Here is a 12,203-nt window from a genome sequence, read left to right as displayed (position 1 = left end):
ATGTATTCATTATCCATCTCTAAATTTGTTTTTCTCGCTGAATGATTCATGGAAAGCACTTAACCCCCCGTTCTGTTCCAAATCCTGCAGGGTTCATAGCAGCAGATATTAAAGGCACCGGGTCCTTGACTCACCTCTACCTGATCACCGATTATCACGAAAAGGGATCTTTGTACGATTTCCTGCAGTACACCACTCTGGACAACAGAGCTTTGTTGAAGCTGGCGTATTCCGCTGCCTGCGGTCTCTGCCATCTGCACACCGAAATCTATGGGACGCAAGGCAAGCCTGCGATTGCTCACAGAGACCTGAAGAGCAAAAATATTTTGATCAAGAGGAACGGGGTCTGCTGCATTGCAGATTTGGGCCTGGCCGTCAAGTTTAACAGGTAGATGATCCAAGTCCTACATTTTGGGGCGTGGAAGTCCACGCGGCTTAAAAGCTGCTGAGGTTGAGACACATTGACAAAAGAAAATTCGGTATTCGTCTATGTCAGTGGTTCTCAACCTGTGGGTCAGGACCCCATTTGGGGTCGAACGACCATTTCATGGGGGTCGCCAAACAAGGCTGTCCGCCATTTTTTTCCTCCTTTTCTTTGGCCAGGCCCTTGGTGTATAAGTGGTTGGGGGTCACCACAACATGGGGAACTGTATTATGGGGTCGCGGCATTAGAAAGGTTGAGAACCACTGGTGTATGTGGTTCTCAACCTTTTTAATGCCGCAACCTCCCCCCCCCAACCGGTCGTAAGTCGAGGACTACTCAACCGGTCGTAAGTTGAGGACTACTCAACTGGTGCAACACCATTTGCAGAATGGGACTTTTGGTGGGCTCAGCAGGGCTGAGACAGCCTGGACAATTCCTATTGGCTTTTGAAAGCCAATAGAATTAGACTCTATTCAAGATAGTCTATTTTATTGGCTTTCAAAAGCCAACAGAATAAAAGGGAGTAGCACAGCTAAGGAAAAAGGGGGAACAAATGGCGGACTGCGTGGTTTGGCGACCCCTGTGAAATGGTCGTTCGACCCCAAATGGGGTCCCGACCCACAGGTTGAGAACCACTGGTCTACAAGGAAGTCTGGAGACGTATCAACATAGGGATAGTATCAAGGTCACATGAAGTGTTAGTACCACTTTATACTGCACTGGTAAGACCACACTTGGAATACTGCATCCGGTCCTGGTCACCACAGTCCAAAAATATGTTGAGCGTCTAGAAAGAGTGCAGAGAAGAGCAACAAAGTTGATTCAGGGGACCGTAGGATTAAAAAATAGGGGTATGTCTAATCTAAAGAAGAGAAGGACTGGGGGTGATCTGAGAGCAGTCTTCCAGTATTTGAGGGGCTACCACAGAGACAATGGGGTCAACCTATTCTCAGGAGCACCTGAAGGCTGGACAAGAAGCAAAGGGTGGAAGCTTGTCAAAGAGAGAAGCAACCTAGAACTAAGGAGAAATTTCCTGACAGGGAGAACAATTAATCAGAAGAACAGTTTGCCTTCAGAAGTTGTGGGTGCTCCATCAATGGCAATTGGACAACCGTTTCTCCAGAATGGTATAGGGCAGGGGTAGGCAACCTCAGCTCTTTTATGACTCATGGACTTCAACTCCCAGAATTCCTGAGTCAGGAATTCTGGGAGTTGAAGTCCATGAGTCATAAAAGAGCCAAGGTTACCTACCCCTGGTAGGGTCTCTCTACTGTTACTGTTAGATCATGTAGGTCAACGCCTTGACCAGTGCAGGAATCCATAGAGTAGAGTCTTCTCATGTCCTGTATCTCCAGCCAATATCTCCCACCTTCTGAGTCATCTGGTAGAGCAGCTGATACGATTCATGCCACGGGTGGTTTTTCCCATGGACGACTTGTCTGAGAAGAACTGACTCTTAGTGTTTGAAAGTAACGAAAGAGAATTCAGTGTTTCCTTAGCAAAAACCCAACACGAAAAGAATACCGTATATTCCGGCGTATAAGGCGACTGGGCGTATAAGACGACCCCGAACTTTTGAGAAGATTTTCAGGGTTTAGAAAGTGGTCTTATACGCCAGAAAATACAGTACAATATTGAATTTCTGTTTATAGATGAGCACAATAGGAGCTCCATTCCTTTGCTGCTAGAAAGCTTTGTCCTGTTAGTGCTTATTTCTGTAAAAAAAAAAAAAAAAAAAAAAAATAGTCCTGGCCACTAGGGGGCAGATTGGTTTTAAATTCAGAGAACAGCTACCCGTATATTCCTGCGTATAAGACGACCCCCGACTTTTTTTTTTTTTTTTTTTATTGAAAGTTTTATAAATTTTACAAAAAAGGAAAAATAATACAAAACAAGAGGCAACATATACAGAAAAATAAAACTAAACAATACATATATTAAAAAAAAAAAAAAAAACCCCTCCCTTCCCCCCCCCTGAGCTTCCCAGAGCAGAATATAGGCTTAAAAAATAAAAATAAAAATTAAATTAAAAACTTTATATTTATATATATAAAAAAATTATCTATAATATATATGAAAATAAAACTTATGAAAAAACTATATAATATTTTTGTATACCCATCTAAATTGTATAAATTTTATCCATTTATCCCAAACAGCAAAAAACTTCTCTTGCGTTTGTTGCTTTAAGAAAGCCGAAATCTTTGCCATTTCTGCCAGATAAGCTACTTTAAGAAACCATTCCTGCAATGTAGGCAAAGATTCCTTCTTCCAGTATTGTCCTACTAACAGCCTAGCGGCTGTGATCAAGTTTAACATCAATACAACCTCCTTTGTATCACAATCTGTAACAATACCTAACAAAAATAATTGCGGAGTAAATTTTACCCTCCTAAAAATTCTCTGGATATTCCACGACGACCCCCGACTTTTGAGAAGATTTTCAGGGTTTAGAAAGTCATACACCGGAAAATATGGTAGTTGCGATGGAACATTAACATCCAAACATCTAGACTGAAGTTTTAAAAACACCATCTACTTAAAAAGTATCTCTGGCTTCAAATCAAAAGGCACATTTCAGTGTTGATTCTGCTCATCCTTGGCAGCTTCCAATATTTCCATCACAATGAACAAATCCTTTCAGAGCTCAATTTTCAGTAATGTCCTTTGCATTCATGCTTGAGAAGTAAACCGTATCGGTATAATTTCGGTCTTAGAAGCAGGCGGTTGAAAATGTTCTTCGTTGGTAAATGGGTGGAATCTTAGCGCGTTTGTGCAAAAATAATAATAATAATTACCATCGTAAATGTCCTGTGTTGTAATTGCCATAATGGCATCGTCTTACCTCGTTTCCTATCTTTTTGCCTTCTTTTAGTGATACAAATGAGGTCGATGTTCCTATAAATACGAGGGTGGGCACAAAACGGTACATGGCCCCTGAGGTCCTGGATGAAACTTTGAATAAAAATCACTTCCAGCCATACATCATGGCTGACATCTACAGCTTCGGCTTGATCATTTGGGAGATGGCTCGCCGATGCATCACAGGAGGTAATAATAATCATCATAATAATAAAGTTGGAAGGGACCTTGGAGGTCATCTAGTCCAACCCCCTGCTCAAGCAGGAAACCCTATACCGGTGATGGCGAACCTTTTTAGAGACCGAGTGCCCAAACTGCAACCCAAACCCCACTTAGGCATCATCGGGTGCTGGGTGGATGTGGCCCATTGGCTGGGCGTGGCCCATTGGGTGCGTGTGGCTGCGGTGGTAACGGCAAACTGGGTGGGACTGAAAAGTTCAATCAATCAATTCCAACTTTGCAAGATCTTTTTTTTTTTTTCCGGCGAGAAGTTGAAATAGATTGAACCTTTTTTTTTTTTTTTTTGCACACGGCGGCGGAGGCCTAAAGCAAAAAGGTTTTATAAAACCCAGCTGAAGGCCTAGGACTGGGGTGACGGCGCGCGTGCCCACAGAGAGGGCTCTGAGTGCCACCCCTGGCACCCGTGTCATAGGTTCACCACCACAGCCCTATACCATTTCGGACAAATGGCTGTCCAGTCTCTTCTTAAAAACTTCCAGTGTTGGAGCATTCACCGCTTCTGGAGGCAGGTTGTTCCACTGGTTAATTGTTCTAACTGTCAGGAAGTTTCTCCTTAGTTCTAGGTTGCTTCTCTCTTTGGTTAGTTTCCACCCGTTGCTCCTTGTCCTGCTTTCAGGCGCTTTGGAGAATAACTTGACTCCCTCTTCTTTGTGGCAGCCCCTGAGATATTGGAACACTGCTATCATGTCCCCCCTCATCCTTCTCTTCATTAAATTAAATAAAATCCCAAACCCTCTGCAACATCTTCTGTGTTCTGCTTGGTCTGAATCCTTTTGCACTAAATTATAGAGCAAATAAGATTAAAGGCCTGGAGACTAAAACATATAAGGAACGGTTGCTGGAATTGGGGATGTCTAGTTTAATAAAGAGAAGGAAGAGGGGGGACACGATAGCAGTGTTCCAATATCTCAGGGGCTGCCCCAAAGAAGAGGGAGTCAAGCTATTCTCCAAAGCACCTGAAGGCAGGACAAGAAGCAACGGATGGAAACTAATCAAGGAGAGAAGCAACCTAGAACTAAGGAGAAACTTCCTGACAGTGAGAACAATTAACCAGTGGAACAACCTGCTTCCAGAAGAGGTGAATGCTCCAACACTGGAAGTTTTTAAGAAGAGACTGGACAGCCATTTATCTGAAATGGTATAATAGGGTCTCTTAGACCGGAAGACCTCCAAGGTCCCTTCCAACTCTTGTTAGTCAGTTAAATGCTAAAAGTGGCATCTGAACAACCTGGGATAATAGGGAATTTCTCATTCTTGAAGTCCTTTTTTATATGGTGCTTCTCTCTTTTAACCATAGCGGTGAGACAGTTTTGTGTATGTTTGGCCAAATCCTCTGCACCAGAAATAGGATGCCAATAGAACGGAACGTAGGTGGGCTGTCTAGTGCTGTTCACCTATCTTGAATTATAATTCGCACAGTCTCTTGACGTTCTTTGGGACTGATTGGATTGGCTCCAGAAAATGAGAAAGCCATACATTTCCTTTTGTTCCCAGTATTCTCCAAAGTGGGAAAATGGAGCCACTGTGTGTGAGAGTTTAGCTGCAGCTTGAATAAAAGACGCATTTTTCTATTGACCGCAGAGCGTACCTCATTCCAATATTTATAGCGGCCGTGAATTTCTTGCAGGCATTGTTGAAGAATACCAGCTGCCCTATTACGATATGGTCCCGAACGATCCTTCGTTCGAGGATATGAGAGAGGTGGTTTGCGTGAAGCACCTGCGCCCGGTGGTGTCAAATCGATGGAATAGCGATGAGGTGAGCACCGTAAATGAAATGAAATCAGATTTTATTTCTCTGCCTTACAAAAAAAATCCATACCTTCTAGCTGGCTTCCGATTGGGATCTTGGGACGCACCAGGACTACGAGTTTAGAATATGCACAAAAAAAAATTTTCTTTCCATTTAGAAACAAAACAAAACAAGGCTATCCACCGTGCAGTCGCATCACGTATTGTGAGAAATTGCTTTGCTGAACAATTAATGCAACTTCAAAGGGCTTTGGATATAATCATATTCAAAGGACACATTTAAAGTTGGATGCTTGGTTAATATTTTTGCATAATAGATTATTCATACATGTAAAGCCCTGTTTTCTCTTAAAATACTAAGAGTAGATATTTAAAATGTTTTTATTTCCTAAAATCTGGTTTCTTAGTTTACGTATACAGACCCAATTACTAGAGTCTCTTTTGAAAAGATACCTTCTTTAATTAGTTTTTGTGTGTACTTTTGCCTCTTTGTCTCAGTGTTGCCTCTGTTTTTTATTTATCTTTTACTCCAAAGTACACTACAGTACTTTCATCTTTTTTTAAAAAATTTTTTTATTAATTTTCTAATATTACATTTGCACATTTGAAAAGCAACGTGGCAGCTGAGTGCAATAATTCCATTGTATTTAAATATCATCAATACAAATCTCGAAAGTATTAACGACAAATAATTTCCTCTCTTTCCCCCTTAAAATATACTGTCTCCTATTCAAACCAACATGATTCTTACTCTATCAGTCAAACAGAAAATAACTTTCTAACACTCATCAATAATCTTCTGTTTATACATATCTTAATTAATTTAACATTCCATCTTTCAGACCGTCAATGACCTAATACATTTTTTCTTAATTTTAATTTTAAAATAAAAAAAGTACTTTCGTCCTTTAATTTTATGCCACGTTCCCCTGTCACCAGTGTTCCGGCATTCCTTTTTTTTTTTTTTCTCATTCCTTTCTCCGTCTGTGCTTCCCTCTCATTAAGCCCAGGGAAATGGTTATGGGAATTCCTGGTCAAGTCCTCTCCTTCAAAGTTTTTTTTCCCGTGCTTGACCTGACGTTATTTTTCTTTGTGTGGCCGGTTTTAAATTGGGCGTAACAGGGCTAGCGTACATTGCACCATTGGTGAATGTTATTTTGGCGCTATTCGTTTCTGTGAGATTCTCTTTTCTGTTCTCGTTCCAGTGTTTAAGAGCAATACTGAAATTAATGTGCGAATGCTGGGCCCACAATCCAGCCTCTAGACTCACCGCCTTGAGGATTAAGAAAACGCTTGGCAAGATGGTGGAATCGCAAGACGTCAAAATTTGACACAGACACGTCGCAGGGGAGTGCATGTGGGACTCTTAGAGCTGCTCATGCGACCCCGTGCAGGTGTGATGGGAACAGGAGCAGACCTCTTGACTTTCAGCCCACACTTCCTCGTTAGTTCTACAGGCTGCTAATAAATAATTAAATTTTAACAGGACGTGGGATCCGCGCACACAATACGATAAACACGCGTGGATGGCCTTGTGTTTTTTATTATTATTATTATTATTTTGAGCTGCATTAAGATTTTCATCACGGTTTTAAATCCCCACCGGTTTCTTGAGTGCTGAATTGGATATTCAGACCGATCGCGCTTTCTGTGAAAGCCTTAAGTTGAATGCAACGGCAACGGGGGTGGGAAAAAAAATCAAGCTTTTTGTCTCCTACCTGATGTTACTTACCTAACCAGGACTTGACAGAATAGCCTGTGTGTCTGGGACACTTTTAAATCATTGGACTGTTCCTTAAGTCTTCTACAATGTTGTGCCAGGACTTTTCTCCCGCGTTTGGAGTACTTCAGAAGCCATTTGGTTTTGTTCAAAGCTACCGTTTTCTTTTTTTCGCAAGGCCTTGTCTTAAAACACGACATAGATTCGAGATGCGAAGAAGAGTTACTTCTAACCTTCCTTTTGTGCCGCTTCTTTCAAGTTTCATGGCAAAGATCAAAATCAATGCCCAGAGCTATTCCTGAAGACCGCCACATTGAACCGCAGAATCACTTCGATAATTTTAAGTGCCTGTGATCTTGTACTGTAAACCATGCCCTAGCTGGGGTTGTTTTGTTTTGTTTTTTTTTGTTTTGTTTTGTTTTTGTTTATTTTTATTTTTTTGGAAAAGGGAAATTATTTATGCCGTACGCAGTGTGCTTTTCATTTCTTGCTCTTTGTATATGTTTAAACGTGCCATGCTAGAGATCTGAAAAATAATTTGAAAAGTCGTTCGGTTGCATTAGAAACACACCTGCAGAAGGCAACGTGTTGAATAGTGTATTGGAACAGATATTACAGAAGCGTTTAAATTTTCCTTGGAGAAGCATTCAGTAGATGATTTAATGCAGGGGTGTTTAACCTGAGCAACTTTTTAAGATTTGTTGACTTCAACTCACAGAAGCTGTGGAATTCTGGGAATTGAAGTCCATGGGACTTAAACATTGCCAAGGTTGGATACCCCTGCTTTAATGCAATTTGAGTGTGAATTCAAACGACAATGCCATGTGAGGGGTTTTGGGTCAGGCAATATGTAGCAGTATTTGTTTAATTTATAACTCGGTGTACAAATTTTATTTAACATTTCTTTAAGTCATTTGCTCACTCAGCAATGCCTTTTAAGTATTAGTGCATATTCCTCCAAACGGATAATAGGTACATAAGCTATGGATTAATTTATTGGGAAGGTAGCAAACGGCGGACAACATTTTGCCACTGGTCCTTAGCGAAAGACATGTTCTTCTGTCCGTCGCTAAGAAGGTAATGTAAGGCTCTGAAACTTAACCTCACATCTCATTTTGCACAAGCAGTTGAAGATTACTTGGGATAAACCAAATTATCAATGTAGACCAGCTGTTTTCGCTCTTCGTGCTTTCCAAGCTTTCTACCTTCCATACCACTACTATGGCCATTAAGGAGCGCTTGTTTGCCAAGGTGCCAAACCATTGTGGCTCACAACCCAATGACATTCTAGAGGTCCACACACCCAACTTTCGGATTTTTCTCTTAATTTTGGAGCAACCTCTGTAGTGGTGAGCAACTGTGGTCTTCTTGTAGTGATCTTCTGAAGGGATCTTGGCGTTCTTGAGAATACAGATAGGAAACTCTAGTCTAGCCAAATTCCTTTCCATTAAAATTCCATTTAAGCAAAGATTTGTTTGCAAAAAAATATCATGGATCTTGGAAATGGTGAGGAGTACATCAGTTTATTAGGCCAATGTATTTCCGCTGTTAAGTGCCATGTAGGATGGGTAGCGTTTAGTAGCATTCTGACCATTAAGATTCACACTTTTTTAAAGCTTTAGAATAGAAAACAATCTAGTTGATGTCATATTCAGTTAGAGCCATTTCTCTTTGGATCCGATAGGCCTCCCAATTTGTTATATCTAAGAATTGTTAAGTATCCTTTACTTTTTCGTAACATACCTTAGTGTAGATCTGCTTTTCTGGTCTGGCGATCTCCAACAGGTTAGGGATTACAGTTACACCATAATTGTGTAAGACAGTGAGTTCCCTTCCTTTCAAAATCGCCCACATTGGTGTAATCAAAGCAACTTACTCCTGTACGAAAAGCACTGATTTTTTTCCCTCTCTCTGCAGTGTAGCAACAGGCAAATAATTCACAGAATAATTCCTGAGATTAATTTAGTTAGTTTAATCTGTTCCAGAAAGTGACGTCATTTACTCTACTATTACCTTACTCTTGCCTTGCTCCTTTAGGTAGCTTGTGTTGCTTGGTTGTTGCAATCAACCACAGTACAGAGCCATAAATTTCAATCTATGTTTATCTGGAACCTGTCTCGCTGCCTTGATTAACTGAAAAAGAAACATAGCTTCTTCTTAATATTCCCCTGTTAGTCATTTAGTATGTCATTCAATAGGTCTCTTCTAGCGCCTTAAGTTTATTGATACATCTTCCAACCCTTGTTGCCTTTTTTTGAAGTGCGCATTTATCACAGGTCACTTGGTGGACCTGAGCAAAACGATGATCAGATGCCATTTGTTGAACTTGCGATTTCGATCTATTGCCTAATTGCAGGTGGCCAAGCTGGCCTACACCAAATTCTGCTGTGTGCTTATTTCTGCCGTCATTGGATATGAATGGGGGCTGTCTGTAGCAAGGAAAGGGAAGGAGTTAGAGGCACTTCAGCTGCAAATGCAAGCAACTAAAGAAATGGGATATTCGTTATAGCAAGAGTGGGGAAATTCTGGAAGTTGAAGTCCACCGATCTTAAAAGTTGCCAAGGTTGTAGACCCCTGGTTTAACCTAATGGCCTTACTAGCAGCCTTATTTTTACAAGCTTCCCCAATCTGGAGAGTTGTGTTAATGGTACATTGTCCTTTTCAACTCAGTTGCCATCAGGGAGCACGTACCTCTTGCTCAAAAAGTGCTTTGTAATGTCTTCTGTTGTGTGCTGTGCAGATCAATGCCTGCCCAGGTATGCCTTTGAACTACCCTTTCAAGAAAACCTTCCACCTTAACGAGTATTTGTGAAGGGAGGCCTTGAGATTAGTATGCAATCGTTAGAAGAAAATTTCCCTGTGTTTTGCTCCTTGCTGGGGAATGAATGTTGGTGTTAAAAGCACCAGACAGATCCAGCTTCTTTACTTGCATTTGGCAGTGAGTAACCATTTGCATAACCCCAGGCAACGTTCACCTTTCTTACTCTAAAAGAGTGGTTCTCAACCTTTTTAATGCCGCGACCCCCCAACCAGTCGTAAGTCAAGGACTACTCAACCGGTCGTAAGTCGAGGGCTACTCAACTGGTGCAGCACCGTTTGCAGAATGGGACTTTTGGCGGGCTCAGCAGGGCAGAGACAGCCTGGACAATTCCTATTGGCTTTTGAAAGCCAATAGAATTAGAGTCTATTCAAGAGAGTCTATTCTATTGGCATTCAAAAGCCAATAGAATAAAAGGGAGTAGCACAGCTAAGGAAAAGGGGGAAAAAAATGGCGGACTGCGTTGTTTGGCGACCCCCGTGAAATGGTCGTTCAATCCCAAATGGGGTCCCGACCCACAGGTTGAGAACCACTGCTCTAAAATGTCCCTCCTGTTTGTAATCTGCTCAGTGACCCTCCTACTAATAGTTGTCTATTAATTTTCATTCCCATCAAACGAGAGATTAACGACGTAGCAGTAAATGAAAGATTTACATCTGCAGTAGCATAATACCGCCAAATATCGCCATAATTTTGGAGACAAAACCCCTTTGGCAAAAGAGAACGAACCTTACGGGTGCCATTAAAAGAGTCCAAAAAGCTTCCCATGCCATCAAATGTCCGTAAACATCTGCCTGTCCTGAAGGGCTAGTGTCAATCAGGTTTCCAGAAGAACGTTCTGCTTCATGAATCCATCCAGAGTCCTTTTGCTCATCTCAGCAATACCTTTAATTTCCCCTAACTATTTCCTCAACGCTTCTCGCTTTCTTGGCTTCCATTTTTTAAGGTCATTTCCCAGCTGGTTCTGTTTACACCACCTAAAGCTCAAAAGGGTAGAAAAATCCTCTAGCTCTCATAAGCCCTGGGATTCTTGCGGTCATTCTTGCAAATCAACTTGCAATAAAGTCAACCCGATTCTAAATGAGAAAGTGCCAAATTCCACTTGGCGTTGCACGGGAGGATTTAAAATTGACTGGTCTTCGGTGAAGCTGTCTTGGATTCGATCCGTATTCTGGTCTGGGGACAGCGGTTAAATATAAAGTTGCCCTTGCCTTATTTTTTTTACCAAATTTTCAGTGCTTCAGTCTTCTCACAGTCCATTGTGGTTTATGAGGCAGGCAGATCACCAGGAACAATGCAGGCATCTTCCTGGATGTTGCCACGTTTTATATATTTAAAAAAAAAAAAAACTCCCTGTATTGCCTCAATTTTCTTTTTTTTTAATGGGTAGGTTTTCCAGTTCAAGACTTGTTACTGGTGTAATAAATGTGGAGCGAACAATGCTTTTTGTCCAAATTCAAAAGTCATCTCATAGTTTTGCCTTCTCCTGTAAATGACCTTAAAATGCAGTATATGAGTTCACTTCATTTACTCTTACGAACTCTGGCATATTCCTGCCTTATATAAAAATGTATTATATTGTATACAGAAAGAATCATGTAGCTGACTTTAGAGATCGTGTAAATAAAGAAGAGAGGGTGAAAATAGCTGGATTATATTCCTTTTGTTACAGATGCCAGACATTGTAGAATGTTTTTTTTTTTCAAATGTACTGGGTGAAATGTTTTTTTTTTTCCTTTTTCTTTTTGTATCACATCCGTTTTAAAAGGTGCCTTATGTTTACCATGAAATTGCTTTGTTCTGTACACAAGTTTATGTCACTGTATCTTTTTTTTTTTTGGAGTAAACAACCTTATTTTAGTAAACGTTAGTAATATATTTGTTCCTGAGCAGTTTTCATATTGGGCGGCCTGCAGAATTCCAGGTCTACAGTGATCTCTTTTGCTTTTAAAACTGAGCCTGGAGAAAAAACTACGTGCTCAAGTACAAGAAAGTACATCTGCTCAGAAAAATAGTACAGCTGTTTCAGTGGTGAAGATCCATGGAGAAGGGAAGGGATGATGGATGGATGGATGGATGGATGGATGGATGGATGGATGGATGGATGGATGGATGGATGGATGGATGAATAGGTGGGTGGAAGTATGGATGGATGGATGTTTGGATCAATGGGTGGATGGATGGATGGATGCATGTTTGGATGAATAGGTGGGTTGATGGACAGATGAACAAGCAGGTGGATGGGTGGATGGACGGATGTTTGGATGAATGGGTGGACGGATGTTTGCATGAATAGGTGGGTGGATGGACAGACAGATTTTGGATGAATAGGGTGGATGGATGGATGTTTGGTTGAATAGGTGGATTGATGGACGGATGGATGGATGT

At 41.1% G+C, this 12,203-nt stretch overlaps 1 protein-coding gene across 1 annotated transcript in view; it reads left to right on the top strand.

Annotated features, from left to right (window-relative positions):
• The window catches only part of BMPR1A (bone morphogenetic protein receptor type 1A), a 62,699-nt gene extending 55,248 nt beyond the window's left edge, over positions 1 to 7,451 (top strand). Inside the window, exons 9-12 of the mRNA XM_039343391.1 lie at positions 91 to 388; positions 3,300 to 3,475; positions 5,154 to 5,284; positions 6,483 to 7,451. Coding sequence (XP_039199325.1) covers positions 91 to 388; positions 3,300 to 3,475; positions 5,154 to 5,284; positions 6,483 to 6,608 — 731 coding nt within the window. The 3' untranslated portion in view covers positions 6,609 to 7,451. The remainder of the gene's footprint in view (positions 1 to 90; positions 389 to 3,299; positions 3,476 to 5,153; positions 5,285 to 6,482) is intronic.
• Positions 7,452 to 12,203: the final 4,752 nt, after the last annotated feature.

This window comes from Crotalus tigris, unplaced genomic scaffold, assembly GCF_016545835.1.
Source record: "Crotalus tigris isolate CLP2741 ecotype Arizona unplaced genomic scaffold, ASM1654583v1 scf7180000017847.2079705, whole genome shotgun sequence".
In the NCBI taxonomy this organism is placed as follows: Eukaryota; Metazoa; Chordata; class Lepidosauria; order Squamata; family Viperidae; genus Crotalus; species Crotalus tigris.
This window is presented reverse-complemented; position numbering and strand designations above follow the sequence as displayed.